Raw genomic sequence first — 27,200 nt, 5'->3', positions numbered from 1 at the left:
AATACAAATTTTCGTGAATAACACATTAACTTACAATGAATATGCAGAGTTCTGAAATTGTTGCAAAACTTAGTCTTCTGTCTAGTTATTCAGTGAGCTGTGGGCGGGTGCAGAGCCAGAGCCAGGGCTGCAGCTTAAGTGCCTTGAGTTGTTACCATCCATTTCTCATCAGATAATTTAGCTTCAAGCCAAGTGCATCAAACTCATTATACTGTCTCAAAAAAACCCAAACCCAAAAACCAAACCACAGACAAATCCTGGCCCCTGCAAGCAGAAACACTGTCCAGAATTAATGAAATGAACCTTTTCACCTTTCATCTCAGTGCTGTTTCAGAAATGATTGTATATCTCTTGAAGAAAGCATGTGATATTTTCTTGTAGAGGTATTTTTGCTTAGCACACCAAACTCTGTTAAAGTCTTTTGAGACATCCGTCCTATGATTTTGTCCTATTTACTTTTGTAAGCATCATGTTTGCATTTGTGTATGCAAATGTGTATGCAAATATGCTTTAAACACCACCAAAATAGACTCTGTGGAGGATTTAATGTAGAGAGTTTCTTAAAAATATGAAAACCGTGGGTAATCTAAATAACAGGTTTGTTGATAGAAATCAAATAAATTAATAATAGAACTATTTCTTTATACTTGGTTTATAGTTTTGTGATGTAATGGTTGCTCAAGGAAAAGGGGTTTTGAGTGAATTGGAGAACTAGTGCAAAAAAAGGTTTCTGGCTTTAAAATGGCTTGTTCAATTTTAGCCATATTTGGCACAGTTGGAAGTCTTTGATTCATAAGTTAGTGTGGGTTTCCTGAAAAATTGTTGACCTTGGAGAGAGAGATATCAAGTTAATGTAGCTGTTGAGAGAAAGGTTTCTGTGCAGGTTCAGCACTTAGTTATTTACTGCCAATAATGAGTTTCTCCAACTTTTTTCTCATCCTGTAATTATGGTGGTAGGAAGCAGGGTATATTGTATCTAAGAGGTGATGTTGGTTTAAGAGAAATGAAAAGGATTTGAAGATCCTCCAAGGTGAGTTCACAAAAGAGGGGAAGGCGAGGGGTGCAAGTGTGATACAAATCTTGACTCTGCGATGTAGGTCATGTTATGTGTGGAGGCTATGCATGGCTAAGGGCTTTATGTTTTTTTGAGTCTATAGTCCAATGTAGCAAATAATTTTAAATTTAAGTTTACTTAAACAGGTTTTCCAACAAGAAAGCAAATCCTATTTTAAGCTTTGTATGGGTGAGAAAGAAGGGTAACCAGTCTATGTAATATGCCAAGTTATATCAAAGTTGGGCTCCATGCTTTATGTGATAGAAATATTTTTGTGTTTATTGTGCCAATGAATTCTTAATAACTGATAGTTGCTCTTAGAAAAACTGCTACTATTATCAGAAACAAATAGGTCAGAAACAATTACAGATGTTGACACAGTCATGGCTGCCAGCTTTGACTGACTTGATGTGACTTACACAATGATATTATCAACAGTGGAAAAATTTCACTGTGTGTTTGCTCAGTTTCACCAAAAGTCAGTGTCCTGAAATTTGTTAATGACTATCTAAGCTCTCTGTGACATTTCTTTCTGTTGTGTTGTAGTTTTGTCTGAAGTTGTATAAAGGATATTGGAGTTAAACCTGTATAAAGGAAATTGGAGTTAGAAATCTTAAATATAGTTTCTTTTGGGTATTTGATGTCTCTCTTTTGAAAAAGCTTTGTGAAACATGAAAATATATGGCATTATGTTTCTTAGAAATCCGTAGGAGATGGTTTAAAATCAATCTTTTTGTTGAAGATTTGTACTATAATGTATATGATACATATTCAAGCTTACTAAATACAGTGTCTTTAAAGTAATGCACTGTGTAAAATTTGAGTACATCTATACATGAGTCAGGGAAGACTGAATAAACAGGTGTCAGTGCAGAACTGAGTCTTTCTGAGGGTCATCTTTTCTTTCCAAGAAATGTCTTGGAAGATGACAGTGTTCATAGGGCTTTTGTAGGAGTATTTATGATTTTTTTTGTGCAAACAGCTCTTATGATAGGTAATCTAATATCTGCTTTTTTTATATAAAAAAGAAAATAAATTTTTGGTGATGAACAGTGTATAATACAGTGTCATGAGTTATTCTAATGCTTAGGCATTTCATAAAGACACTTTTATTTTAATCTATTGCAGTTTCAGTTTCCATCCCATCTGTTGGACATTGTATTTTTCTTTGCCTTTCTTATTTGTGTAAATGCTGTCAACAAATGTCTTCTCTTTCTCTTTGTTTTAAAGAAAAAGATCACCTTTCATCTTTCACTGTAAAAACTGCCTACAGATTAATAATTCTGTTTCCTTTTAATGAAAAGATATAAGGTGCAATATTGTTGTTGATACTGACAATATTATGATAAGTGTGATATTTTTATCAGCAATATACCCTTTAATCACATTTTTTTTTGTTGAGAGAGATCGATCTTGGAAGAATGCTTGATGCATTGTTTGGTGCTTGGGGGCTAAACTACCACTCCTCCTCGCCAGAGGCCGGTGCTGGGACCGGTTTTGGACTTCCCAGTACAAAAGAGAGAGACATACTGGAGAGAGTCCAACAAAGGGCCACAGAGATGGTGAAGGGACTGGAGCACCTCTCTTGCATGGGAAGGCTGAGAGAGCTGGGACTGTTCAGCCTGGAGAGGAGAAGGCTCAAGGGGATCTCATCGATGCATATAAATACCCGAGGGGAGGGTGCAAAGGAGATAGAGCCAGGCTCTTTCCAGTGGCGCCCAGTGACAGGACCAGAGGCAACGGGCACAGGCTGAAACACAGAAAATTCTACCTGAACACCAGGAAATGCTTTTTCACTGTGAGGGTGACCGAGCGCTGGCACAGGTTGCCCGGGGAGGCTGTAGAGTCTCCACGCTTGGAGATATTCAAAAGCCACCTGGACACGGACCTGTTCTAGGTGGCCTGCTTGAACAGGGGGTTGGACTGGGCAACTTCCAGAGGTCCCTGCCAACCTCACCCATCTGTGATTCTGCGAAACTGTGTTTGCAAAGTTTTTTTAAGAGATCTTCTTATGTTGATTTTTACCAATTATGCTTGATCCTGGAATCCTTCAGATAGTACATTTGGGAAACTTGTTTAATATTTTGAAGTTACTTAAACTAACTTTTTCAAAGCTTTTTGCCTAATTTGTTAGGAATTTATAGCTTTACAGAATAAAATAGGAATTTCCTTGCATGTTAAATACCTGGTGCAGTTATATAAAAATAACGTTCTTAAACATTTTGTAAACATAAGAAAGATGCTGAATATTAGGTGGAGCTGAAAACTTTTGCCAACTAATGTTAAAAGGTCACATGTAGTATAGTGTGCCCCATTGACTCTTTTTTTTAACCAGGCTTGAGTATGGCATATTTGTTTACATGCATATATTTTTAAAGAGAATCTATGAGATGAAAGATTATTAAACACGAAAGTATTCAGATTTTTTTGGCAAATATTTTAACAGGTTTTTTTAATTCCTTCTTCCTTCTTTTCTTCCACTGGCTGCTTCCTGCCTTAATTAACAGTTTGAAATGTAGGTAGTAAACTAATTTAACAGTTATTAATATCTGAAGTAATCTGTGTAATATTTGAGTTTAGGTTTAATGATAATACATTCATATCTGAAAGAGCTTGCATAGTATAATCAAATATCTGGAAAGGATTCTGTAATTATCACCTAAATTTTCCTTTGATTTTACAGAATGTCTGGGACAAGACAGCATGTGCAATTTTGTAGAAAGACAATAATTCTAAATCTGAAGGCTTTTTATGTTTATTTTCTTCATTCTTACTTTTTTTCTGAGCTAACTGGCTGACTGATTACATGAAAACTTGTAGAATTAATTTTCAATATAGGAATGTGTTATGTAAGCTGAAAGTTTGGCTTTTTTGGTTTTTTTGTGCTGAAAGTAATGATAGTGACATCAAAGATTAACTAACACTACTGCTATTTGTTACCATTAAAACATACCACTGTTGTTTCTCTCCTTTTGACTTAGTTTTAGTCTACTGTTTTCATGAGTGTATTAATTTTGTTAGTGGAGTTCTAGCACTGATTTTTTTTTTTCTCCAAAAATATTTAATAGTCTGTATGAAATTTTCTTGCATTTTATAACACAGTTATTCCTGGACTTCAGAATACTGTGCTGTGCTAATAACTACAAGTTGCTTAATTTATCAGGGGAAAAAAAGCTACATGTAAGATAACTCTCATGAGGTTCTCATGAGACAATAACAGATCAGCTCTGACACCGTTTTACTGGGAAGAATGGACAAAACTGAGGCTTGGATTGTCTTGTAGCAGCAGATTTGTAGTTTTTTGTTTACTTAGAGGAAAAAAACCCAAACTCTTACTAAAATAGTGATGAGGCAAGGTGTAAAGTAAATGTAGCTCCTCAGTGCTTTGCAGGTAATGGGATTGTATCTACATTCCCTATGTTGGCCTTCATAGGGAAGGTGGAAGTAAAGTTCTGTCTTTTTCTGTTAACAGCCTAAAATGACTGTGTGAATTCAGTGGAATAAATGGCGTCCAAAGTAACTGATGCTATAGTTTGGTACCAGAAGAAGGTAAGCTTTCTATTTGTTTTTATGGTGGCTTTAAAAAAAAAAAAAAAGATGACTTATTGTGTTATATGTGTAAAGTATAATAAATATAAAATACTACTGCATTATTGGTTAGCATTGTATGAGAGTGAGTAGCTTGAAACTTTTCTTCCAAAAGTAAACAAATATTCAGTGACTGTAATGAAATGGAATAGCTTTTGGTCTATGTTGAAAACTCCTTGCTCCCTTGGCTACTTGTGCTATGGAAAAAAAAGAAAGAAAATTTTTCGTTCTCAGTAGAATGTTAATTAATGTACAGGAGAATGTTGTTTCTATAGCATATAAATTCTTTTATTTAAGTAGAAAGTAAGAATTGAAATGTATTTTCTGTTAGTGACAAGGAACTGTGTAATTCATACCCAAAGGAGATAGGCTAGGGCTTTTTAGAAGTTAATTAGAAAAGAAAATGAGGGTGGGATAGGGAAAAGATCTCATTTGGAGATACAGAGTTACAGTATCACCTGATACTGCATCTTTTGATTCATGTTTGCACATAGAAATGTTGATGTGTCTTTCTAATTTACTGTTTTGACAATTTCAAATCATCATATCATCTTGCAATTAGTATGCCAGTTAGCTTACTCAGTTAAATTACTTTACAAAATCTGAAAATCTTGCTAAGTTTTGAGATGTGCTTCATTACTAAGATATAAATAAGGTGTGATGATGTGGTGTTTTTTTTTTTCTTCTCGACTCTCCATGATTTCGTAAGTTTCTATGAGTTGTTTTCCTTGGGCCTATAGCTGTCTTTTTGACAGGATGCATCTTGTCCTTAGGAGAATGATGACAATGGTCTTAAAACAGAAATTCTGGATAACTTCTAGCTAAGCAACAGTTAATGTCTAGAAATAAGACAATACTCTTATGCTTTGCTGAAATCTTTACAACTGTGAATTAAAGGTACGGTTAGAAAAGCAGAAAAATTAATTTTGCTGACTTAATTCATACTGAACATTTAATTACATATTAAAAAAATTGAAAATAATTCAGATTTTTGTGAGGAATTTTTGGTTTTGTACTGTGTACTCTCTCCCTTCTCTTATTCAAGCTGTCAAAAAGGTGTTTTGTAAAAGTATCAGTGGAATTACACTGCGGTTTTGAACCATTTCTTGATTGCAGGTCCAATCCCATTTTATGAAGATTTGGAGGATGACTTGTAGAAGATTTAGTGTAACAAAATTCATCACAGGACCTTATGGAAGGGGAAAGTGATGCTGATTTCACTTGCTTCCACTCATACTCCTATAAATTTCATTCACTCACACTGTCATACTGATGATACTTATAAGCACCAAGTTGTGTGCATATTTGGTCTGGCCAGGACCTGTTTTGTGCAATGCCAGAGATGCTGGCTATCACCTCTCATCACCTCTCTGAGGTTTTTTTCATTAGTAATGATGAACTAGTCTTTGGACAGATCTTTTATGGTATTCAGCTTTATATATAAATGGTCCTTCGATGCAAGAAAGAGTCTGAAGTCTCTGTAAGTCTTCAGTGAAGTTCATGCTTGTGATCTGGTTTTTGGGTTTTTTTGGTTTTTTTAAAGTATGTGTCTGTGTTCCTGTTGGTCATACAGGAAAAGATATGCCATATGTGATACGCTCCAACTTTCCATCCTCCTGAAGTTACGAAGGCAAGATCTTTTGCTGATGAGTCACTGTGCTGTGATCTTACAGAGGGCAGGCCTTCTGGTCTTGATATAAACAACCCATTCCTCAATTTTACTTTTCCCAGGACACAGCTCCTAACAGGATTACTCATTATCACTACAGGTCATTCCTTTAACCCTCGTTTTGTAATTTTTTTCCAGTGATTTCACACACAGTTCCATTTATTTCATTCATAGCAACAACAATATTTCTGCTACAAGTCTTTTACAAGGCTTTTACAGAGGTCTGCTAGGCCAGAAATTGCATGCTACCTCTATGGCAAGGAGTTGTGATGAGGTGACTCCTGTTACTTCGTGAAAGACTGGGCTCTATTCAGGAGGGATAAGATCTTGTATAAACCAGATGTCAATGTTTTCCATGGTGTGAACAAAATTTAATTGCAATCCACATGTGGACTGGGGTCTGCCAAATGAGCAGATTTTGCCTCTTTCAGTATGAGGAAGTGGAGTCTTATTTTGGAACAAATGGCATCTCATGCCAGATGTTGCATCTCATGCGAATGTTCATGCTGATTAGATTGTTATTTCTTAGGTTCTATTTATTGAAGGTTCTCCTGGATCAGGCTGATAACCCCAAGGGGTTTTTTAACTTTGTAGTGTGGTGTGTGATCCTTTCCTGGGAGCATCTAGGGTCTTTCACGCATGTCCTTGATTTTATTTATTTATTTATTTAAATCTCTTACATGGCACAGTATTTTTTCCCTGGATGGATTTGTTGTTTGCACCAGATATTTCAAATTGGGGAACAGGAAGAGCTATGTTAATGGGTACCAGACATTTTTTGTCCTTTGTGATACAATTCTATTATGTGATTGCTTATGATTGCAAAACACTGAACTCTGTAAACTGGTGATTGCTTTCAGTTTTAAATTTTTATTTCAGACTTGTTAAAAGTTGTTCCACTTACCTTGCTTTTTAGATCTGCTGATTCCTCACAACAGTAATTGAAATTGGAAGTGGGGAGGGATCAAACCTCGGTGTGTTCTGGCAGTAAAACATTGCTTCTGGGGCAAAAGAGAACCTGGGTTGCAGTCCATATTGATCAAATTGATATGACTTGCCTATATGATAAAATGAGGAAAATAAAGTGTTTTTCTGGGGAGGTATTTTCAGATTTATGAATTGGTGTATGAATGCCCTAAGAAATAACATGAAGAAGTTCTGATATTTATAGTCATACATAAAGAAGAAAAATATATTTGAGTAGGCGGAGGCTGTGTGAGAAATACTGACCAGATAACTTGCTCCTTGTGTTTCTTTGTTTTGAATTTTAATGTATTTTTTGGGTGTGTATTTTGATGTATTTATTCTGTGTCTCTCTCTACTGAGTTTCAAAGGTCTGTTGGTTTCTCAAAAATAAGGCATTTTTATATTTCTTTAATGGAAAGAGTTAAGCAATTGAGCTCTTCCAACCCTACTTTAGGCAAATTTTCCAAACAGCAAGTTTACTCATATGACTCATACTATTGTCTGAAATAGAGCTCCTCACATGAGGATGATTTAGTAATGTGCTTAATTGTTTAAAAGGTCAGACCTTCTATTATGTAAACTTGTTTTTTGTTGTTGCAATAGATTTACTCTGTTTTTAGTGCATCGGAGCTCTTGCTGTCTTATAAAAATGCAATAATAAATTCTTAGTTATTTTAAATTGGATTGTAAGATTTCAGATAGTGTATTATACCAGCTTGTTATTTGAAATAGAAGATTGCATGGACATAGCTTTACTGCTTCCAGCGATAGCTTGCGTTTCCCAGGTGGTACAAATACTGTTGCAAGGCATGAAGTCTGAACAGATAAATCTTGCTAGATACAGGGTGACTCTGTAGAAAGCAAACCAAATTAAACCTTTGCTGTGTTCCTGAATGCACTGGGGAGTGCAATGCTGAGATATTTTTCTGTCACACAGTGTTTGTCTAACTTGTTTTCAACACTTTCTGCTGCACTGGTTCTTGCAATAAAAGGGTGTGGCAGGGGTGTCTGCACTGCTCTCTGGAATGGTTTGTTATTTTGGTCCCAGGCAGCTTCCAAGCTAATATGCACATATATGCACTTTGTTAGTTAATATCCTTAGAATTATGTGTATTTACCAAAATACTGAACTCGCTTCAGATTTGTAATTGATGAATTTTATGGAGAAAACCATGATAATGTTTCCTCTGAAAAAAATATGACACCCCCACAATTAGTTTAAACAATTTTAGTATCTGATGGCGTACCTTACTGATACTGATACATAATGCATACTTGAAGTATTATCTCAGTAACAGTAACTGATGTTAAAAATAATAAAATTGGTAATAATCTAAAATTTTGCTTATATTGCTTGCAACTTAAACATTTGGCATTAATTTCTTGTAATAATTTCAAGCTTTACAAATCATAGTAGACATGTAGTTTTTGGTCTGGTTTCCAGTTTGGAGCCTATATGTAAATTTACCTTAACAACTTTCTGATTTTCAATCCTCACAGAAGCCTTGCTGCTAAAATGGGGAACTTTATACAAATTTTTTGAGAATATTGCAGGAGACAATTATGTTGCTCCTTCTCTTGGGGACGGTTGTAGGAGAAGGCAGAATGGGACTTAATGAATTGAACCCAAGTCCTGCACTGATTGCTTATCAGTTAGCTTTGCCCATGCAGCTTTCAGCAGTTTCAAGGTGTCACTTGGGTATGGCTGTTAAAGGGCACAATAAAACAAATGAGATGTTTTCTCTCTCATGGCTTTAAGGGGCAAAATTAGAGTTCTAATTGCATTGCTTTAAGATCTGTAATATTTAGTGTTTTACAGCTTGTTAGTCCAAGATTATACTTGCCAGTAAAGGAAAGGAAATAAACTGAAAATTGTGTCATTCTCTGAAACCACCTGATTTCCTTCTTGGCACTGAATTCGCATGATGCATTGGTGACCCCAGCACCAAAGCCATTTTCTGCCAAATGGCTGGGCTGTATGGCTATATTACCTAAAACTTTGGATGCTGAAACTGCATCAGTTCAAAAATGTCCACCTTCAAATGCCAAAACTTGGCAAGCATTGGAGCTGGCTATTTGTGAAAGTACTGAGGAAAAAAAAGTATATTTAGAGCTTTTTTCCACGTAGCGCTGGCATTTGGTACTCAAGTTGTCATCTGACCAAATAGTGGGAATTGACTTCAGCACCTTGTTTTGGTGAGACAAAGCTCACGTTTCTGAGTCTTGTGCAAAAGATCACGTAAAAATTGGTGTGGTGGCTGAACAAAGCAGGCTTGCATTTTACTTGTCAGTCTGTTTGCTTCCATGCCTGTTTTGCCTTTGACTTTCATGCATTTATTTGGTGAATTTGGTGAGGGGACTAATCCGGTTAAAACTAAGACTGCAAATCTGTAAGGAGCTGAACCTATCTAATGGGTCAGGGAGGAGAGTGAAGAGCTGAAATCCTGAAATCCATCTGTCTTGAGAGGGCTTCTCTGATTCTTGAATTGTTTTACTATGCCTTGTGAAACTATAACCTACCATTTTCTTTTCTCTTCCCGAGTGATCTGATTGATCTTTCAGCCACCCAGATGAATGTGCTGACACAAGGAAGGTGCCATGGGAAGTGGAAATGATCAGGGGCGTAAGGGCAGTGCTGTTTTAAAATCCTAGTTGCAATGCTGGTAAAATTGCTGGATTTTCAGTGGCCTTTGGGGAATTATACTGAATAATGAGGCTGTCGGAGTGATTTTCTTTTCCCAGTTACATCTTGAGGCTGCATTGTTTTGTGCAAGTACATAATTGTAAAAAAAAAAAAAAGAACAAACAAACCCAAACAACACCAAAACAAACAAACAAAAACCCCAAACCAAAAAGCCCCAAAAATCTGTTGCAGCGGTATTAAATCCTTAACACTTGGAGAGTAACTGGGCTGTGCTAGTAGTAGTATAGTCAGTGGGTCAAAGGAAGCGATTGTTCCCCTCTGTGAGACAGCACCTAGGGTGCTGTGTCCAGCTTTAGGCTGTCTGGTACAAGAAAGGCATTGGCATTCTGTGACAAGCCCAGTGGAGGGCCACTGAGATTGTTATGGGGCTGAGAGATCTTGGTTTGCTCACTCTTAAGAAAAGGCAAAGGGGAGAGCTTGCTGTTATCACAACTACTGCTGTGGAGGCCGTGGAGAGGATGGAGCCAGGCTCTTCTCGGAGGTGCACAGGGATTGCATGAGGGGCAATGAGCACAAGTTGAAATGTGGGAAATTCTGATTAGATATAAGGATAAAAATATTTAATGTGAGGTTTGCCAAGCATTGGACAGGACCCCAGAGAGGCTGTGAAATGTCTGATCTTTGGAGATGTTTGGATCTCTACTGGATAAGTCCTTGAGCAACCTGCTGTAACTGAACCTGATTTGCATAGGAGGTTGGGTTAGATGGCCCCCAGAGGTTCCAACCTGTGAGATTCTGTGATGACTTTAGTTTGAAATTTAAAGATGAGTAAACGTTATCATAAGGGATTGTGCATAATTGTGTTTAATGACAGAGATGGAATCTCATTCAGTTTCTAAGTTTTTCTAGGTTTTGCTCTATAGTCCACTTAAGCCAAAGAAATGGTACCTGAAGTTACCCCTAGTGCCCAGTTCATCTCACTAGGAAATGGATTGGAGTAGGTGTTGGTTATTGCTGTACTCTCATTTAGTTTCTGCAGGTCAGTGCAAACTGTTTCTAACTATTACGTGTAAAATTTTCCCTTATGATTAATTGTGAGATGAAAAAAGATATTTCGTGGGTTTAGTAGATATGCTAAAATCTGTAAACCATTACTTGGGGCAATAGGTAGGGCTGACTGATGTTACCAAGAATTAATTTGTAAAGAAAGATACAGAAAAAATATTAATACATAGTTGATAAATGTTTAATTATGTGTTATTGTACTCTTAAAGGGATGGTATCTTTGAAGTAAGCTTTGGTAAAATTATTGTTCAGTGAAATGGCTGTAAGCCCAGTGCAGTTGCAGTTATTGCCAGAATTTAAGCAGGTCTTTAGTTGGCAGTTCAAACAGTTAAGAATAAATAACTCCTAAGGTTTTGAATTGCTTCGTTTTACTCTAAATAGTTGGTTTCAGCTCTCCCACTGGGGCCGAAAAGGCAGAAGAGAAGGGAATCCCAGAATCTTTTAGTAATCAGAGGTAACAGTTCAGCAGTCATAAATCCAAAGGTCTGCACCTTAGGATATACAGCTTTAATCTTTTCGTTGTCCTTCTCCATTTGACTAAAAGTTACTAGACTCTTTGCTGTTAGCAGACAGTGTACAACTATTATGTAGTGATTTCTATCTGTGGTTTATTAGCCGAGTGTCTTAGCTTAGCTTGTCTGGTCACATATCCACCATAAACAAAATTGAAAACCCCCCCACCATTCTTGAAAATGAAGAACTTCCTGAAAAAAATTCATCCTAACTGTAGAAATCTACTCCAACAGAGATAATGATACTGTTGAGCTACTAGGTTATTGCCTTTGCTGCAATGGGGATCCGTTCATATAAGAAATAAAATGCATTTTAAAATAACTTTTAATAATCCTGTTCCAACTTCTAAGAAAATGAGAAATGGTTTGTCTAATATCGGAAACCGTATCCTTAACCTAAATATGAAGCATTTTAAAGTTATTTTTTAAATGAATAATATTATACGTATAGAAATTATTTATGTATCAATATCTTAATACTAAAATTGATACATAAAATCATACCGTTTTTTTGAAGAATGTTGGACTGTAAAAGTTAATAAAGCATATCAGCTAATATTTTAACATTAACTATTCTAAAAAGATGTTAAACTCTTAATATCCTTGGTAGACAGTCCAAGGAAGCAACTTTGTTTTTTATTTACCGAGCTTTGTATCTTGTATCTTTTGGTTTTGTAATACTATTGTGATGTTGCTTGTAAAAGTGTTTAGAGGTTTTAAAGAGCAAAGCTTAGCGTGCAGGTTTCATTATTGATAAACATTAAAGTTTTAAGATCCAGCAGGAAATACTATGTATTCCTAGGATTATAATCTTTGCTAGTCTGCTTGGTTATAAATTATAAATGTCTCCTGAATTATTGATCAATTCCATTAGAATCAGAAGGCCTTGTGAGTATTGGGCTACAGGTTGATACCATCACTACATTAGCTTAAAGTGAATATCAGTGTCATTCACGAAGCTCAAATTCAATCTTGATGCACGTATGGCTTGTTATGAGAAAGACATTGGGAAGAAATACTAAGCAGGGCAGAAACCCTTTGCACTGGGCTTTATTTGATGTAAAAATTAGCTGTGTTTTCAATAGCTTAATGTTTTACTTAAGCTAATTGCTGTTAATATTACAAAACCAAACTGTACAGGTGCCAAACAAATTTTAGATATATAAAGAAATGTGATCAAATGTTTTCTGAGGTATTTGGGAGGGAATAAGTGCAATTATTTTAGGTAATTTCAAGAGGTGCACATATCTCTTAAAACCAGAAAACGCTACGAGGAGTCTGCACTCAAAAAAGATCTCAAATTTATTTAATCTTTCAGTAAAGAGCTAGCTTTGTCAGGTGAGTTTAGTTTAGTTTTGTCAAATGTGTAATTGTATAGCTTAATATCCCATGCCAAGTCACATACAAGTTAATAATCTTTTTGACTGGTGAGGAATTTTCTTTTTTTTCTGGAAAACCTACTTGAAAGTTTATTACACTTAGTTAATTTAGGATGCTTTTCCATTTATTAGCTAAGTTTGTCTTTTCCAATGTCTTTTCCCAACTTTTCCATTGTGAAAGAAGAGTAACAGAGTTTTTGGTCTTTGCATGTAATCCCTTACATACTGAAAATTTTAATAGCTGCTTGAAGAATAGTTATTAATTCTGCAAATACATAAAGGAACAGAGTTCTTTCATCTTCTTTACTGGGTATTTATTGAGGCACAGTGTCTTGAGAACTGAACATTTTACATGTAACTGGTTTGGATAGATTGGATAGAATCTTGGCGTTGAGGAAGCCTGGGATGCATGATTTAAACTAAATGCATATAAAATAACATCTGCTAGTTTATCTAGTTCTGCTACAGGTAGGTTTACCACATTTTTTTATGTCGGTAACATAGCTGTAACAATTTTTTTTATATCTGTAACATATTACTGACAAGTTTCTACACCAGGGTTGTGTTGCTGTTGATGCTTGGTGATGAAAGTTACATTAAAAATGATAATATAGACCTGTTATCTAACTTAAATTAACAAATAATTTGAAAATGATCAAGGGAGATTTTTTTGTTAATTTATTTTCTGCCAAATCTTAATAAATAAATGCTATAGAATACAAATTTCAGATCCTCTGAAATTATCCTGTGATAAGTCAGATTAAAATTGGGATATTGTGTTGTATAGTTTGCTAAAAAAAAAAAAAAAGTCTTTAGCTAGTTGTAGACTGGACTGATGGATTGAAAATATCAGTGACAAGCTATTATACAAACAGTCTTGTACTAAGTCTTGAACAGATTTTAAAAGCATTACTTATTGTTGTATACTTAAAAATGGGACAATTTTTGGACCCTTGTATTTTGTACTTTAAATTTTCCTTGGAGGATACCACAGAACTTGCAGCTATAAAAGGTGAGACTCCAGTTAGAGTTGGTGGGTTCAGGAGTACATAGGTACTTGAGCTGGCTGGGGCCTTTATGTTGGTCTAATAGTTCCAGGCACAGGATGCTTGAACACCTGTGGAGGAGCCCTGGGGACAGTTGCATACTGAGGGAAAGCTTACTTTGATCAACTTTTGTGTATATTTAAATTCTTCAGGTTGGAAACATGAATGTTCTTATCTCTAGAATGTTATTTCTTAATTTTATTTACCTTTAGAGCATAATTTCTTTGGCATTGCTAGATGCTAGACTTCTTTTCAGTGTCCTGCAGGTATGTACGATTTTAAAGAATTGCATGAGTAGCCAAGAGCTAGAGCCTACATGCAAACATTTGACAACTTAATATTTAGATTTAACATGAAACATAATTTAGATGCAAATACTTGTAAATCAACCCCCTTTGAAGATGGAATTGACTGGTGTTCTCAATAATTTAAAACTGGGAAGCTTTGCTAGTATTAACTTACATTCTTGAATTCATTCAGGAATTACATTCTTGAATTCATACAGGTGTCTAGCATCTCTGGTAATCATTATATGTTACAGTTTAGCCTGTTGTCAGTGAAAAACACTTTTCAATTTTGCAAGATATGTTTCACAAACTGTAAATGTGTTTTGCTGACATAAGGCAGAGAAGAAAATAACGCCTATGTTTTTTACTTGTTTTCTTTCAGTAACATGAGTTCTACCTATATTTGTTTAATGTGGCAAATGAAGTGTGCCAGTATGCTACTTTATAATGATACCTTTGTTTTCATGTGTTTTCTTCTGAAATGCTTGAAAGTATAGAGGGATGCTTATGCTGATGGAGAGAAGGGAAATTGAGTATCAGGTCTAAATTTGATGTGCTGAGCATTTATGCCTGTTCCCTGAAGTGCTTCTAAAACTTTCCTAAAAGAGGTGAAATTAGGTAGATTAAAAAAATGTAAAAAATCATGAGAGATTGTACTGACACTTGCTGTCTGTAATTATCCCTTTAACTCTTTTCAGTTTGCAACAGTATGCCTTTACTTAGTAGCCCTGTGCTCAGATTTTAATTATTAAAGCTGATCAGAGGTGATTGGCCAGATCCACTAGTCTTATAAAACAGTTGTAAAAGACCATCTCCCTTAAAGTTGCTTTGGCTCTCTCATTTTACCTCCTGCTGGAAGAATTGCTTTAGGAGGCAATGAAAAACGTGAATGGCAAAATCCCTACTTCCTGTCTTTTTGTGGAGACAGAAGTTGCTAACTAGCCTTGAGGGAGAAGAAATGTTTGTAGGAAAATATAACTAAGTCAAATTTTAAATCCATCAACTTGTCTCAGATGTTTTCTGGGGTCTGTGTTTCCCAGAATTCCTTTAACAAATAGTCTGTTATTTGTCCACAAGAAGAACGCTCTTTTAAAGACTCTTCAAACTCTACACCAGTTTCAGCTATGAATGGAATTAGGAATACAGAGTTTGCTTTACAGTTTTATTGGCACAAAGGCTTCCTTCCGCATTTGTTTCTTGCATAATCGAGAGGGAGGCAGACTTGCATCCCCTTTTCTGTCTTTGTAGAAAAAAAATCTTCTTTGAAAGTGAGGAGGGGAGGACATATTATGCAGCACAAAAACCTCACTTGGGGCTTTTCTCAGTAAATTTCATGAAAAACAGGAAGGCCTGAAATTTCATTTAAAATGTCTTTAGTGAAGAAGCTAGAACAATTAGATATAAATGCCTGGGTGGAGTGGTTATTCAAGATACTGACTTTTTAATTGCTGGCTGTTATCCAGGTGGAGTTAGCTCTTAAACTTCCTTTTGTTTAATTACTTTAATTGTAGCAAGTGCTTAATTCTGCCCAGTACAGTGCCTGATTCCCTAATTATTTTCCACAGTCTACATTTTTTTTTTCCAAATGAGAGGTGCAAAGTATTTATTATTATTGCCAAAAAGCCAGTAGATTTTCCTCCCTCCTCCCCCCCCCCCCCCCCCCCCCCCCCCCCCCAGTTTTAAGGTAGCAAACTATTGAAATTGTTCAGGTGCTTAGCTCTCATGAACAGGTAATATTATTTAAAATTGAGAATGGGTAATTCAGTTCACTGTTCTCACTATCAATTTTAGATATGCTTTGGACTTCATTGCTATAAATTAGATTTTTTTTTTCCTTTTTTTTTTTTACCCTGATGGGTCAAGTTTAGAGGCACAGAAGATACCTGTAGATTTTTTGTTTATGGGTGTGTTTGCCTGTTGGCTTCCCTGGCTATCTTTTTGCATTTATGTTGGATCCTTGGTTAAAAGATCCTTTTAAACCAAGAATTACCCTTTTTTTTTTTTTTTTTTTTTTTTTTTTTTAAATAATGGTTTCTAATTTAATACTGAAGACTGAAATAGTAAAAGACAAATCAGAACAGTGTTTTCTGGTTTATGGTGTATGCACTCATGCTCAGGCCTTTTATATCTGTTGCAGTTTGCACACTGGAATGAGAAGTCATACTCTTGCAGTAAGATTGAATTTAAGCAGGTTCGCTCAAATGATGGGGGTTCCTTTTGCTTCTCTGTCAGGTGTCTGGTCAAAGCTGCTTGTATCAGCTTTCTGCACAGTCAGCAAAGGGACTCTGGAGCTCAGGAAGTGCATCTGTGTCTCCCTCATGACCTAAAATTGATCTTGCACTTAATTGTGCAGAGTTCAAGATATGAATCAAACTCCAGATATCTAGTGGTGTGCGTGCACATGTTTGCGCACACGTGTGTATATGTCTAGGTAGAACTGCTGGGATGGAAAGGTTTTAAAATTGGCATAGTAGAAGAGATCATTACTGAATATTATCTAGAAACACTATTTGTGCAGAGTGCAAAGCAATCTGATGATCTTTGATAACTTCTTACAAAACTTGGATATATTGTCTCATACGTTGAGTTGTTCTTGTCACTTTATCTTACATGCGAATTTCCTGAAGTTTAAGGTTGCTCTTCTTCAAAATATATGACAGTCATAGAGTGGCTTTCTTGTATAAACAAGTGCACAGTAATTTCTTAAGTTAACTATAGCTACCTGTATTGATGGTTATTTAAAATGACAAAACTCATCAAAACCAGTCTTAGTGTTAGGATTTTAAGTGCTTGCAGGATCAACCTTTAGTCTCTCTGTCGTTATGCTCTTATTGTAGAAGATTTTGTGTATTTATGAAGTGAGGTTAGAGTCTAGGAGAAAACAATTCCTTTTTATTCCAGTTTTTAAACTGCGAACTTGTTCATGTTTAGACAAAACTAAGATCTTTGGAAGAGTTTCATGAATAAATAGACTAGCAGCTTAATGAGAGTGAACAAATTTGGGAGTAGGTCTACTAGGAACATTGTTTTATCCGTGCTTCAGCAGGAGAAGTGCCTTTTCCTGATATTCTTTGAGTTTTGCCTGGCCTGTAATCTAGTTGATTACCAACCTGACAATGTATTTTGTCACTGTGCAATCTTAAGAGAAAAGCTAAGGACAATGTAGCTGTAAAAGTGGGTGGAATGAAATGAGAAATATAGAGGGAGATGATTTAAAAAATAATAAAAAAAATGAAGGTATAGGTTCAACTAGATGTGTGTGGTGTTTCTCTAAAGTTAACTGAAGGACTGTGTCAGTGTTGCTGCTGTAGGTCTGCGCTCTGTCATCCCGTCTGAGGTGGGAGGGAGCGAGGTCTTCCTGGTCCTCTGCCTTGCACAAGCCATGCCATGAGGCTGAGGCTATCTGCTTGCTCACCTCTCCCCTCTATCACAACTCATTTGCAGGTTAGCTAGATCCAGTCCAGCCGAGATGGAATGGAGAAGATAAAGACTTCTTTGTCAATAAGTTTCCCAAGGAAATAACCTGCTGTCTTCATGCTTGTGTTGTTGAAGACTTTGTTTGATCATTGTCTTTTAAAATCTAATGTAGATTTGTTTTGTGTGTGTTCTTTTTAGATTGGGGCATATGATCAACAAATATGGGAAAAATCAGTAGAGCAGAGAGAAATAAAGGTAATAATATTACAGCATTTCAACTTTTTTTTTTTTTTGGCCTGTTAGCAGCAGTGCTGTCTGTGGTTGTGTACACTAATGTAATTTACAATGTATGTGATGGTATTTAATACTGGTAAAGTAAAACTAGACTTTGGAGTGTAACCAAATGTAACTGGCATACTATGCTGTATTTATTTTACATAATTAATAACTGCAGCATTTAGTGTGCTGCATCTTTCTGTATCTCAGTATTTTTTTTTTTTTCTTTTCAGTTATCTTAAGCCAGGGTTTAGTTGTTTTAGTACCTCTGTCTTTCACTTTTCTTTGTGATGAATTCTAATGTCAGTTATTTGAGCTTTCTTTACTTTCAGTTAGTTACCTTATACCTGCAGTTTACTTTTCCTCCTTTATGATGCTGTCATTGTTTTGTACAGTTTATTAGACTGGTAAGTACATCAGGCTTTGTTTCCCTGAACAAGCAGTTTAACAGCATTCTTTGCATTTTGGTTTAACTAACAGTGCCATCAATGTCTGCCACGTTGCTAAATGGTTTTGGAGAAAAAGAAATAAATCCTATATGTAATAAATTTATGAATTGTATATTATGTCATACTCCATGATGTCAATTTAATTAACATTTTCTCGCAATTAACCCTTTTTCTTCAAATATTGCACACAAGAAGTATGCTATTACTGCATGAGTCTCAAGGCGTTGCTAATTCTTAATGTTAGCAAAATGTACATTGTTTTGGTTTCTCTGCGTGTTTTTTCTTCTCCCCAGCACGTAAATAGCTAAGGAGAATGTTTGTATTACGTGGAAACTGTTACTGATTTTGAACCGGAGTACCCCGATTTCTGCGCAAATATCCACAAACTAACTTTTGAGTCGGAGCTGATGGCACTTTCAGAAGTGCTTCTAAACCTGATGCCGGCATCTTTGCGCTGCTGTAAATCCCGCAGCGCGCCCCTCCAGCAGCACCCGCAGCGGGATCGGCCTCCCCCCGGGCTGCCCTGCCCTCCCTCCTGGGCTGTCCCCCAAGGCCAGTCCTACCCACCCCCCCGAGCTGTGTCCCTCCCGAGCTGTCCCGTTCCCCCCCTTCCCCCCCGCCGCTGTCCCCCAAGGCCAGTCCTGCCCCCCCTCCCCGGGCTGCCCCCTCCCCGGGCTGCCCCCTCCCCGGGCTGCCCCCACCCCCCCCGGGCTGCCCCCCCCGGGCTGCCTCCCTCCCTCCCCCAGGGCTGCCCGCCCCCCTCCCCGGGCTCCCCCCGCCTGCTCGCATCGCGCCGCGCGTCTCGGGTTACCGGGGGGGTCTGGGGGGAGCGTTTCTCCTGAGCGCAGCACCGGCGGCAGCCCGGATAAGTGCTGTTCTAACAAGCAGGAGTCTATTGCGCGAAAACTGGGTCTTCTGGTGCCGCTTGTCGGAAGCGTGGAGGGAGAGAGCGCCTTCAGAAACGTTCTTGACAATCACTACAACTAATGTCAAACGGAGGCCCCGACGTGTTACTCGTTTTCAGGGTCCTTTCCACGACCATGAAAACCAATCGCCATTATGACAGAAGTTCTTGTAACTACTGCATCATAGGACATTATGCAAATAATTTATTGCAAATAATGCCTTGTGCTTATTCAAAATGCATCTCGTTTGGCTCAGGAGTCCAATAACTAACAAATTAATGATGGTGTCTATATGAGTTCGTGTTGACTGAGTTTAGTGTAATAACAGTACCTCTGAAACAGACTACTGAATTCAAGCATTGCACATTAGTGCTTTAATCTCAAGGCTACTAAAGTACTGTTTATAAATGAATTTTACTAAAAATAAAAAAATGTAGTGGAAAATCTGATACTCTAACTTTATAGTTTAGTTTGAACTGTAATAGAATCTATTAAAATTTATTTTAAAATTTGTGCAAAAGATTTTTTACAATAATAGCAACTATTTTAAAGCTTTTTTATTTAAACTTTATTTTTGCTATTAGCTGAAATGTGTTTGGTGCTGAATAGAAATTATATGAACTAACTTGGATGGGCCTAAGCAGAACGAAACATTAATTTTTTTTAATTAATGTTAGTTTGAAAAGCTGCCATTTTCTACATCTATTACAGATATTTGTGATTAAGAGAATGAAGAAATTGCATCTTAATAAATGGAATTCTTTCACTGAATGTGGCAAAAAGTAGAACCACCAGTTCACTGTAATCCATGGACACTGAAAGTGTTCTAGATTTGACCAATGGAATTTTTAGAGTGTCACACCACTTGTTTTCCTATGAAAGATGCATCAAGTTATATTGTTGAGTTATTCTGTTTTGAATTCTTTCTTTTAACTGAAAACATAAATTTACCACTGTGGCTAAAATTTTCCTAGGATTGTGTATGTGTTTTCAGGGATTTATTTCTTCTAAGAGGTACATACATCTTTATTTAGACTTTAAAGAAAAATCTTGGGGCCCATAAGCAGTAATACATTTGAAAATTATTATATCATTCAGCATTTTATTTTTAAGCTTTAGATTTTTTTTATGAAATAGAGTGGCTCACTTATGCAAGATTTCACAAGAATCTGTGGCTGGTTCTAGAATTATATTTTCCAGTTCTAATTATGGGCTTGTTTTCTCATTCCACATAAAATTACTTCAGTTTTAGGACTGCTGTTCTGTAAAAATCTTGCACGTTAAGCTCTTTGCAGTGCTTAAGTCCACAATGCAACTGATTTTCTGTATTTGTCATCCCCATAGCACATGTTGTTCTATCCATGTTTCAGTACTATGTATTAATTCTGTTTTGTTTCAAGCAAATTCTCATTTTTCTAATAGACACATCAGGTGATCACTGTATAGTTCATTGTGAACAGTTTGATTTTTTTTTTTTAATTTTATTTCAGCATGAAAAATAAATCCAGTTGAATTTAGATGTGAAGTATTTTGAGCTGCACTCTACCTATTTGAACAATTTGCTTGATATCGTTCTTATGAGGATTAACATTATCAGATTTCACTGATCTTTCATTGATAATAATTTCATTTTTATGCTTTCATCTGAATTTAATGTTTACGTTTAAGGAATAAATGTTTTTAGATGTGGGTGAAATATGACAATGATGAAAATCTGCAGTTCACCAGTGAATTTGACTGCTTTTTGAATGGAAACAGTTAAACCACTTCCATCATAATTCCATTTGTGTCTAAAATATTATATTTTACTGTGTATGAATTTGTACTCTGTGGAATCATTATTGGCTAATGTGACCAAGAGCCTAATCTAAAGGGATCAGACTAAACTCACAGCTGTCTCTGAGGCTTGAGAGCGCAGCATCACATTTTAGCATTAAAAACAAACTTGAAAGTTTTGCAAGATAGTTTGGCCCTTCAGTGAAAGAAGATGATGTTTCTAAAAGACAAAATAAGCTTGCTTTTTTCCCTGCTGCTTTCCTGTTGTGTGGGCGGTTTTTTTCTCCTCTTTTTAACAGGATAATCTATATTCACTATTAAGAAAGTTTCAATACTTTTCTAGAATTTGGATTTCTGACAGTGGAACTTGCTGATTAGTGCCTTTTGCATTACATCATGATTTGCTACCTGGGTTTGGAATTAAGGAGTTGCAATGTAAGCATTTTGTGAAGTTTAATTAGACATCAAAGGAGAAAAGAGATTCAGGAAAGCAATTTGTTGCAAAAGTTCTGAAAACCTAATACAAATGTATTACTAATTCTTGCAAGTGTGTGCACATGTTGTCTGCGTAATCCCAAACCATGGGAGATGAGTGTTCAGTGCTTAACTATGTTTGAAAAATTACCTAATGGGTCAGTAATTGGTTGGGTTTTGTTTAGATTGTAAAGTGTGTAAAAGGCATTTATTGTGCCTTGTTCCTTGGAATATTTATTTTATAGTACTTTTAATCTATGAAGTTGACATATTTGTCCAAATTTTCAGTAGCCGTATAGCTTAAATACAATTACTGACCACATCGTTATTTTTTCTTTTGTAATGTCTGTTATCTGCATGAATGTATTTTGATAGTATTTGCCTATTGCAGGGTTTGAGAAACAAACCAAAGAAAACAGGACATGTGAAACCAGACCTCATAGATGTTGATCTTGTAAGAGGTAGGTCCTGAGCTAGGAAAAGCTGAATTTCTCAGTATAAAAATAACTGCTATCCTGTGTCTTGTAACAAGAGTGTAAGTATTAAAAAAACCAAACCAAAACCAACCAACCTTATGTAAGTCCTCTCTAAAGTAGATGGATAGGAAATATTCTTAAAAATGACCTCTACATTAAACTGAAGTCTTAAAAACTTGATGTAAATTTTGTTGCATAGATTTAGATTTTGAAAAAAAGAAACACGTGGATTGTCATGGATCAAAGTTTTGGAGTTATTAGTTCAGAAATCTCCTATTGCGATGCATTCAGGCTTCTTACAAATCCTCTGACATCCAGAGGAGAGGTTATGTTGAAATTTCTGGAGAGCAAAAATTGTGTAGGCCTTGAAAATTTCTTGCCTGTTTTAAATAACAAAACAGCAACAGAAGGTCAGATGGTATGAGAGTTTTCAAAAAGTCTTTATTTAGTCTTAATTTATTTTTATCTTTATTTAATTTCCCTCATGCCTCGTGAAGTCTAGGGAAAATATTATGTAGCATTTTTTCCCATGAGCCCAGCAGCCACCATGGTCTTCTGAATCCATTCCAGGTAGTGCTCTTTGAATTCAACCTCGAATTTATCAAAGCACACTGCTGTGCTCTCGCCCTTAGAGATACACAGGCATCCTCACACCCAGAGCTGGCCTTCAGAGACCCGCTTACCTCCTTGCTCCCAGGTCGCTTCACCCCTTCACAGTTAGTCTGGCTTGACCTTCACTAGCACTCGCACGCTCGCTTTCACACCTGCACTCACAGAGTTGCTGGCACCACGGACACAGGGCCCCACTGACAACGCATGCTCTGCTGGCACTCAGCCCCCGTGTGCATGTATGTTCACAGAATAGACCGGCCCTCGCTCAGGAGAGAGTTAAAAGGGATTTAATAAGAAGATAGTACAGACTGCCAGACAAGCAGTGTACTGAGAAGCAGCTATTTATGCATGACCAGTCCTTCTTATCCCCTTACCCCTCAATTTCCTTGCACTTGTTCCTCCCCAAATCACCTAAACCCCTCCTTTCCCCACCCTTGGTTTCTTCCCTAAACACCCCATAGTAAGTCCTGTACAATCTTGAGCTCCTTTTCCCCTGCATCCCATAATAAGTCCCACAACCCTGGGCAGCAACCCCCTTTTGTTGGAAGGGTGATCTGGAGAGCTGCTCGCAGTGGCTCGTGGTGACAGTTTCACCTGGACAACGGGGCTGATGGCTCTGCTGGGACAGCCCTGGGAGGGCCCTGGTCAAGGTGGTCTTTCCACGATTTGGGTTCCCGCCTGCCCTCGTGCCTCTGTCTTGCTCTGGGCTTGTGGAGATGGGCCTTTGATGAGCTGATGGCTCCAGTGATGGGTCTAGGAGAACCCTGATAGGGTATTATTTGGGCTACCCCTTCTGCTATTGTCCCTTTGAGCTCCTCTGCAGGAGTGCAGATGAGCTTTTATCGCATCACCTAACAATATCACTTTCTAAAAATGGGAATGTGAGAGGAAGAAACAAAATCAAATAACATTTGAACTTTAAAGAAACAGAACTGAAAACTAAATGTTTGTAGGAATTAAGGAACAGCAGTAAACCACTTCAATATAGTGATATATGTGAATAACAGTGTTTTATCTGTGCCAGCACAGAGCTCACTAATGCCAGTTCTGCTTGGAAACAAGGTGGACACGGGGTAGCAGCAAGCAGTAGTTGCCCTTTCCAAGCAGTAACCTTGTCATAATTTAAGTCACACCCCCATTAAGAAAATGTTACACAGTTTTCTAGCTGCCAGAGAGGTGGGAATTTGAAGGAAGAAAAAGAAATGGAGGGATATGAGAGAGAAAAGGCATTTGAATGAGTGAGATGAAAAATGGTGTAGAAGGAGAGACAAAGATAAATTATTCGTTGGGTGTCTTCTCTGCACCTGGAGCTAGTCCTCAGTTGGACAGATAATCCTCTATACTTCTCAACCTTATTCCATTTTTCTGAATGAACGGCTGGAGCAATTTACAGATGTTGACATTTTACATCTCTTTGCTATGTTGGGAAAGGGCTCTGCTGTGCCTGCACAGGCATGTGGAGTTTTCATGTGACTGCTTCATATCAAGTTTCTGATACCTCAGCAAAACAGAATAGTTTTTAATAACTTATTTTCAAATAATTTTGACATATTAGGAAATGGCAATATTTTGTTATTTGCACGTTCCAAAATCTAGGTATTTGTGGACGTTCCTCATAATGGTAGTCAAGAGGGCACCAACAACCGATGCAAATTTTGGATTGAGGAGGTAGTGAAATGGTGGAAGTATGAGATTTATTCAAATAATTATATTTAGTAATTGCTCTTTTAAGTAACTGTCTTAACTACTCTGCTGTTAAACAACTAAAATTATGATTAGCTATAACAATGAAATATATCAAAATTTCTTTTCTTTTTTTAAAGGATCTGCTTTTGCGAAAGCAAAACCTGAAAGTCCTTGGACATCTCTGACCCGCAAAGGAATCGTGAGAGTTGTTTTCTTTCCGTTCTTCTACAGGTGGTGGCTACAAGTGACATCGAGAGTCATCTTTTTCTGGCTGCTTGTTCTTTACCTTCTTCAAGGTAGAGTTGGATTATAGGATCAGCTTCAGCTGACTGCCTTATTTTAACCATATGGAAGCTGCTGTATGTTAGTTGGGTCACTTTATGCTGTTAAGGTTCATTCCAATATTTTCTGAAATACTGGAATGACACAGTCCCAAGCATGTGTCTTTTGGTTAACACTTATTTTACATATATAAAGGGGGCATACTGAAAATGTAAAGATTTCCTCACAAGCTTTCTTCTGCATTTAGCACACATGTGAGTTTGTCATTTCTGTATATAATTTAGGTTTCCAGGACTGTCTACTTTAGTTCAGGACTGAGCAATATCAAAGAAACCTTTGTCTTAGGCTGTGTACTTTCTCTTGGGCTTTTAGTCTTTCTGCTATTTGTGCAGATCAAGAGCTGTGGTCAAGAAGTAAGCAAGGCCAAATCTGCCAAGGTGTGTGCAGCTTGTGCAGCCCGGTAGGATGATCTGTTTGACCAGTTTCCAGTTGTCCTTCCATGTGTTATTTTGTCACATCAGAGACAGTGAACTTCTAGCTTATACTTTAGTCAGACCTCAGCCATGCTCCTGAATGACTGGCAAATGGGGGGCTTATTGCCCTATGTACTTCTGCTGGTTTTTCCATTGCAATGGGGAGACTATGCGTCTGAATTTTATACGTCCTAGATTATAGAAGGGCTTTTGGGCAACTGTTAATGAACAGAAGGTAGTTCACAGCTTTTGGGATGCTCAGTCTTGAGTTCTAGTTATCTGGCTTTGTGCTTCTCTTAATTATATGTAACATACAAGAGGAAAATTAGAAAGGGAAGAATGTAATGTAGTGAATCAGTATCTAACTGTGAAAGTCACTAGAAGAATAAGTGTATCAGAAGTGTGTATAACAGAAATGGAACAGAAGGTTAATGAAAGTTGAGAGCAATTTAAGTACCCTGAGAAGCTAAATGGCTGATAATTTTTCCACTGAAATGCAATTAAAATACAATATTACTTTTTCAATTTTGCCATCTGTCCTTGCAGTTGCAAATCACTGTATCATTTGGAAATTGTATTTAAAACAAGAAATGGAGTTTTGGGGGGGGAAAAAAAAAAGTCAGTGCCTCTTGTGTGGTGATGTTAGCAGCTATAAAATGAATTTCACAGTGCCAGTGCCCCAAAAGTTGAAATAGTGACAAATAGTCATGTGGTCTCCTATCAAAACTACTTATCCCCATTTCCAAGACAGATGCTTAAGAAGTATTGTTGCTTATGTTAGCATTTATATATACTATGGTAAGTGATCCCATAGTGTTAATAATTAAATAAATGTTAAAACAACCCCCCTCAAGCCTCTACTTCTAGCACTTCTATATACATTTTGCTTATATTTTACTCAGAAGGTGTGCTCAGTTATTAATTTAATAGAAAATCAGTAAGACCAAAACGTCAAGAATCTATTACGAAAACTTAACAACAAAACACTTCGAATTCTGGTGGCCATATTTCTGCCCTGAATCTGAATTTTGTATTGTAGCTTGGACTTTTTGTAATCCTGACAGATTCTCACTGACACTGTTTTAAAATAGTTTGACTTTATTTTGTTTATATATTTTTAGTTAAATAATTTTATTTAATTACGAAGCATTTTCTATAGATTTATGAACTGCATTACTTGGAATTATTGCTTTGAAATTTATTAGCTTTAGCAGGATACATGCTAGCACTTATGTAAGTTTACAGAAAAGAATTCTTTCCTTGGCTGTAGATTTAAACTCCAGATTTTATTTGCACTGGTTTCCTTTAGTATAAAGCATTTATAAGATTAGCAAAATGTGTGATAAGAGAACTACAGAGAAATGTTTTTTGTCCAAGGTCATGGAACAGACAGATAAATTAAGGTAGAAGTTAAACCTTTTTCTTCTGACTCCTTATCCATTTAGTTTATAGCATTACCTCATTTTTACTTTAAAAATGTTTCTATAGGAAAATGAAGTGTGAAATTATAGTGTGTATCTATTGTGTATTTCTTAAGTATGAAACAAGAAACTTCAATAGTGATATGATTTTTTTATTGTGGTGAGGTACATATATATGTATATATGCATTTTAAACTTCATAAGGCAAATATTTCAAAGCTTTAAATGCTGTAAAAATAAGTGCTTGGTCTTTGAAATGTACAGTTGCTTTCTTTGATACAGCTTTTTGCTCTAAGTGATATAATTTCATTTGTGCCCATTTCACAAAATAAACCACTGTCATTTGGAAAAGTACAAGTCCAAATACTGTAAGTAAAAAAAGAAAAGTGGTGTGAGAAATTCTGTTCTGAGACCTAGCTGTTGGTAGAAGCAATTCTAGGATAATCTGAACTACAGCGTATTGACACACTGGGCAGAAAGAAGTGCTTGGGTCTCCTTCCTGTCTTACTGAAAAGATCAGGAGATTGGTAACATTTTCTTAAATCTGTGGGAATCTGCAATCTACAGATTTGTATCTTCTGGAAGAAGATGACTTCTTCTGGAGCACTCTGCTAAATGTTTTTTAAGTAGCAGAAGAAACCTTGTAGTGACATTTGAAATTGTTTTGTGGAGGCCTACTCCTGCAAGTCATTTCACATGGATCTGTAGAGCTCTGTGTTCTCAGAAGTGTATGTTTGTCCAAA

General features: G+C 36.6%; 1 protein-coding gene across 3 annotated transcripts in view; it reads left to right on the top strand.

Annotated features, from left to right (window-relative positions):
- Window positions 1–27,200, top strand: part of PHTF2 (putative homeodomain transcription factor 2) — a 71,084-nt gene that overhangs the window by 11,006 nt on the left and 32,878 nt on the right. For 2 of the 3 annotated variants that reach the window (XM_074869876.1, XM_074869875.1), the window contains exons 2-5: window positions 4,527–4,603; window positions 17,826–17,882; window positions 21,899–21,968; window positions 24,419–24,577. In XM_074869876.1, the coding sequence (XP_074725977.1) occupies window positions 4,559–4,603; window positions 17,826–17,882; window positions 21,899–21,968; window positions 24,419–24,577 (331 nt within the window). In that variant the 5' untranslated portion in view covers window positions 4,527–4,558. Of the gene's footprint in view, window positions 1–4,526; window positions 4,604–17,825; window positions 17,883–21,898; window positions 21,969–24,418; window positions 24,578–27,200 lie in introns of those variants that run through there. The other variant, XM_074869877.1, reaches the window with a different exon arrangement.

The sequence above is a fragment of the Strix uralensis genome, chromosome 5, assembly GCF_047716275.1.
Source record: "Strix uralensis isolate ZFMK-TIS-50842 chromosome 5, bStrUra1, whole genome shotgun sequence".
NCBI classification, from domain to species: Eukaryota; Metazoa; Chordata; class Aves; order Strigiformes; family Strigidae; genus Strix; species Strix uralensis.
The sequence above is the reverse complement of the archived record's forward strand: the minus strand, read 5'-3'. Positions and strand labels throughout refer to the sequence as shown.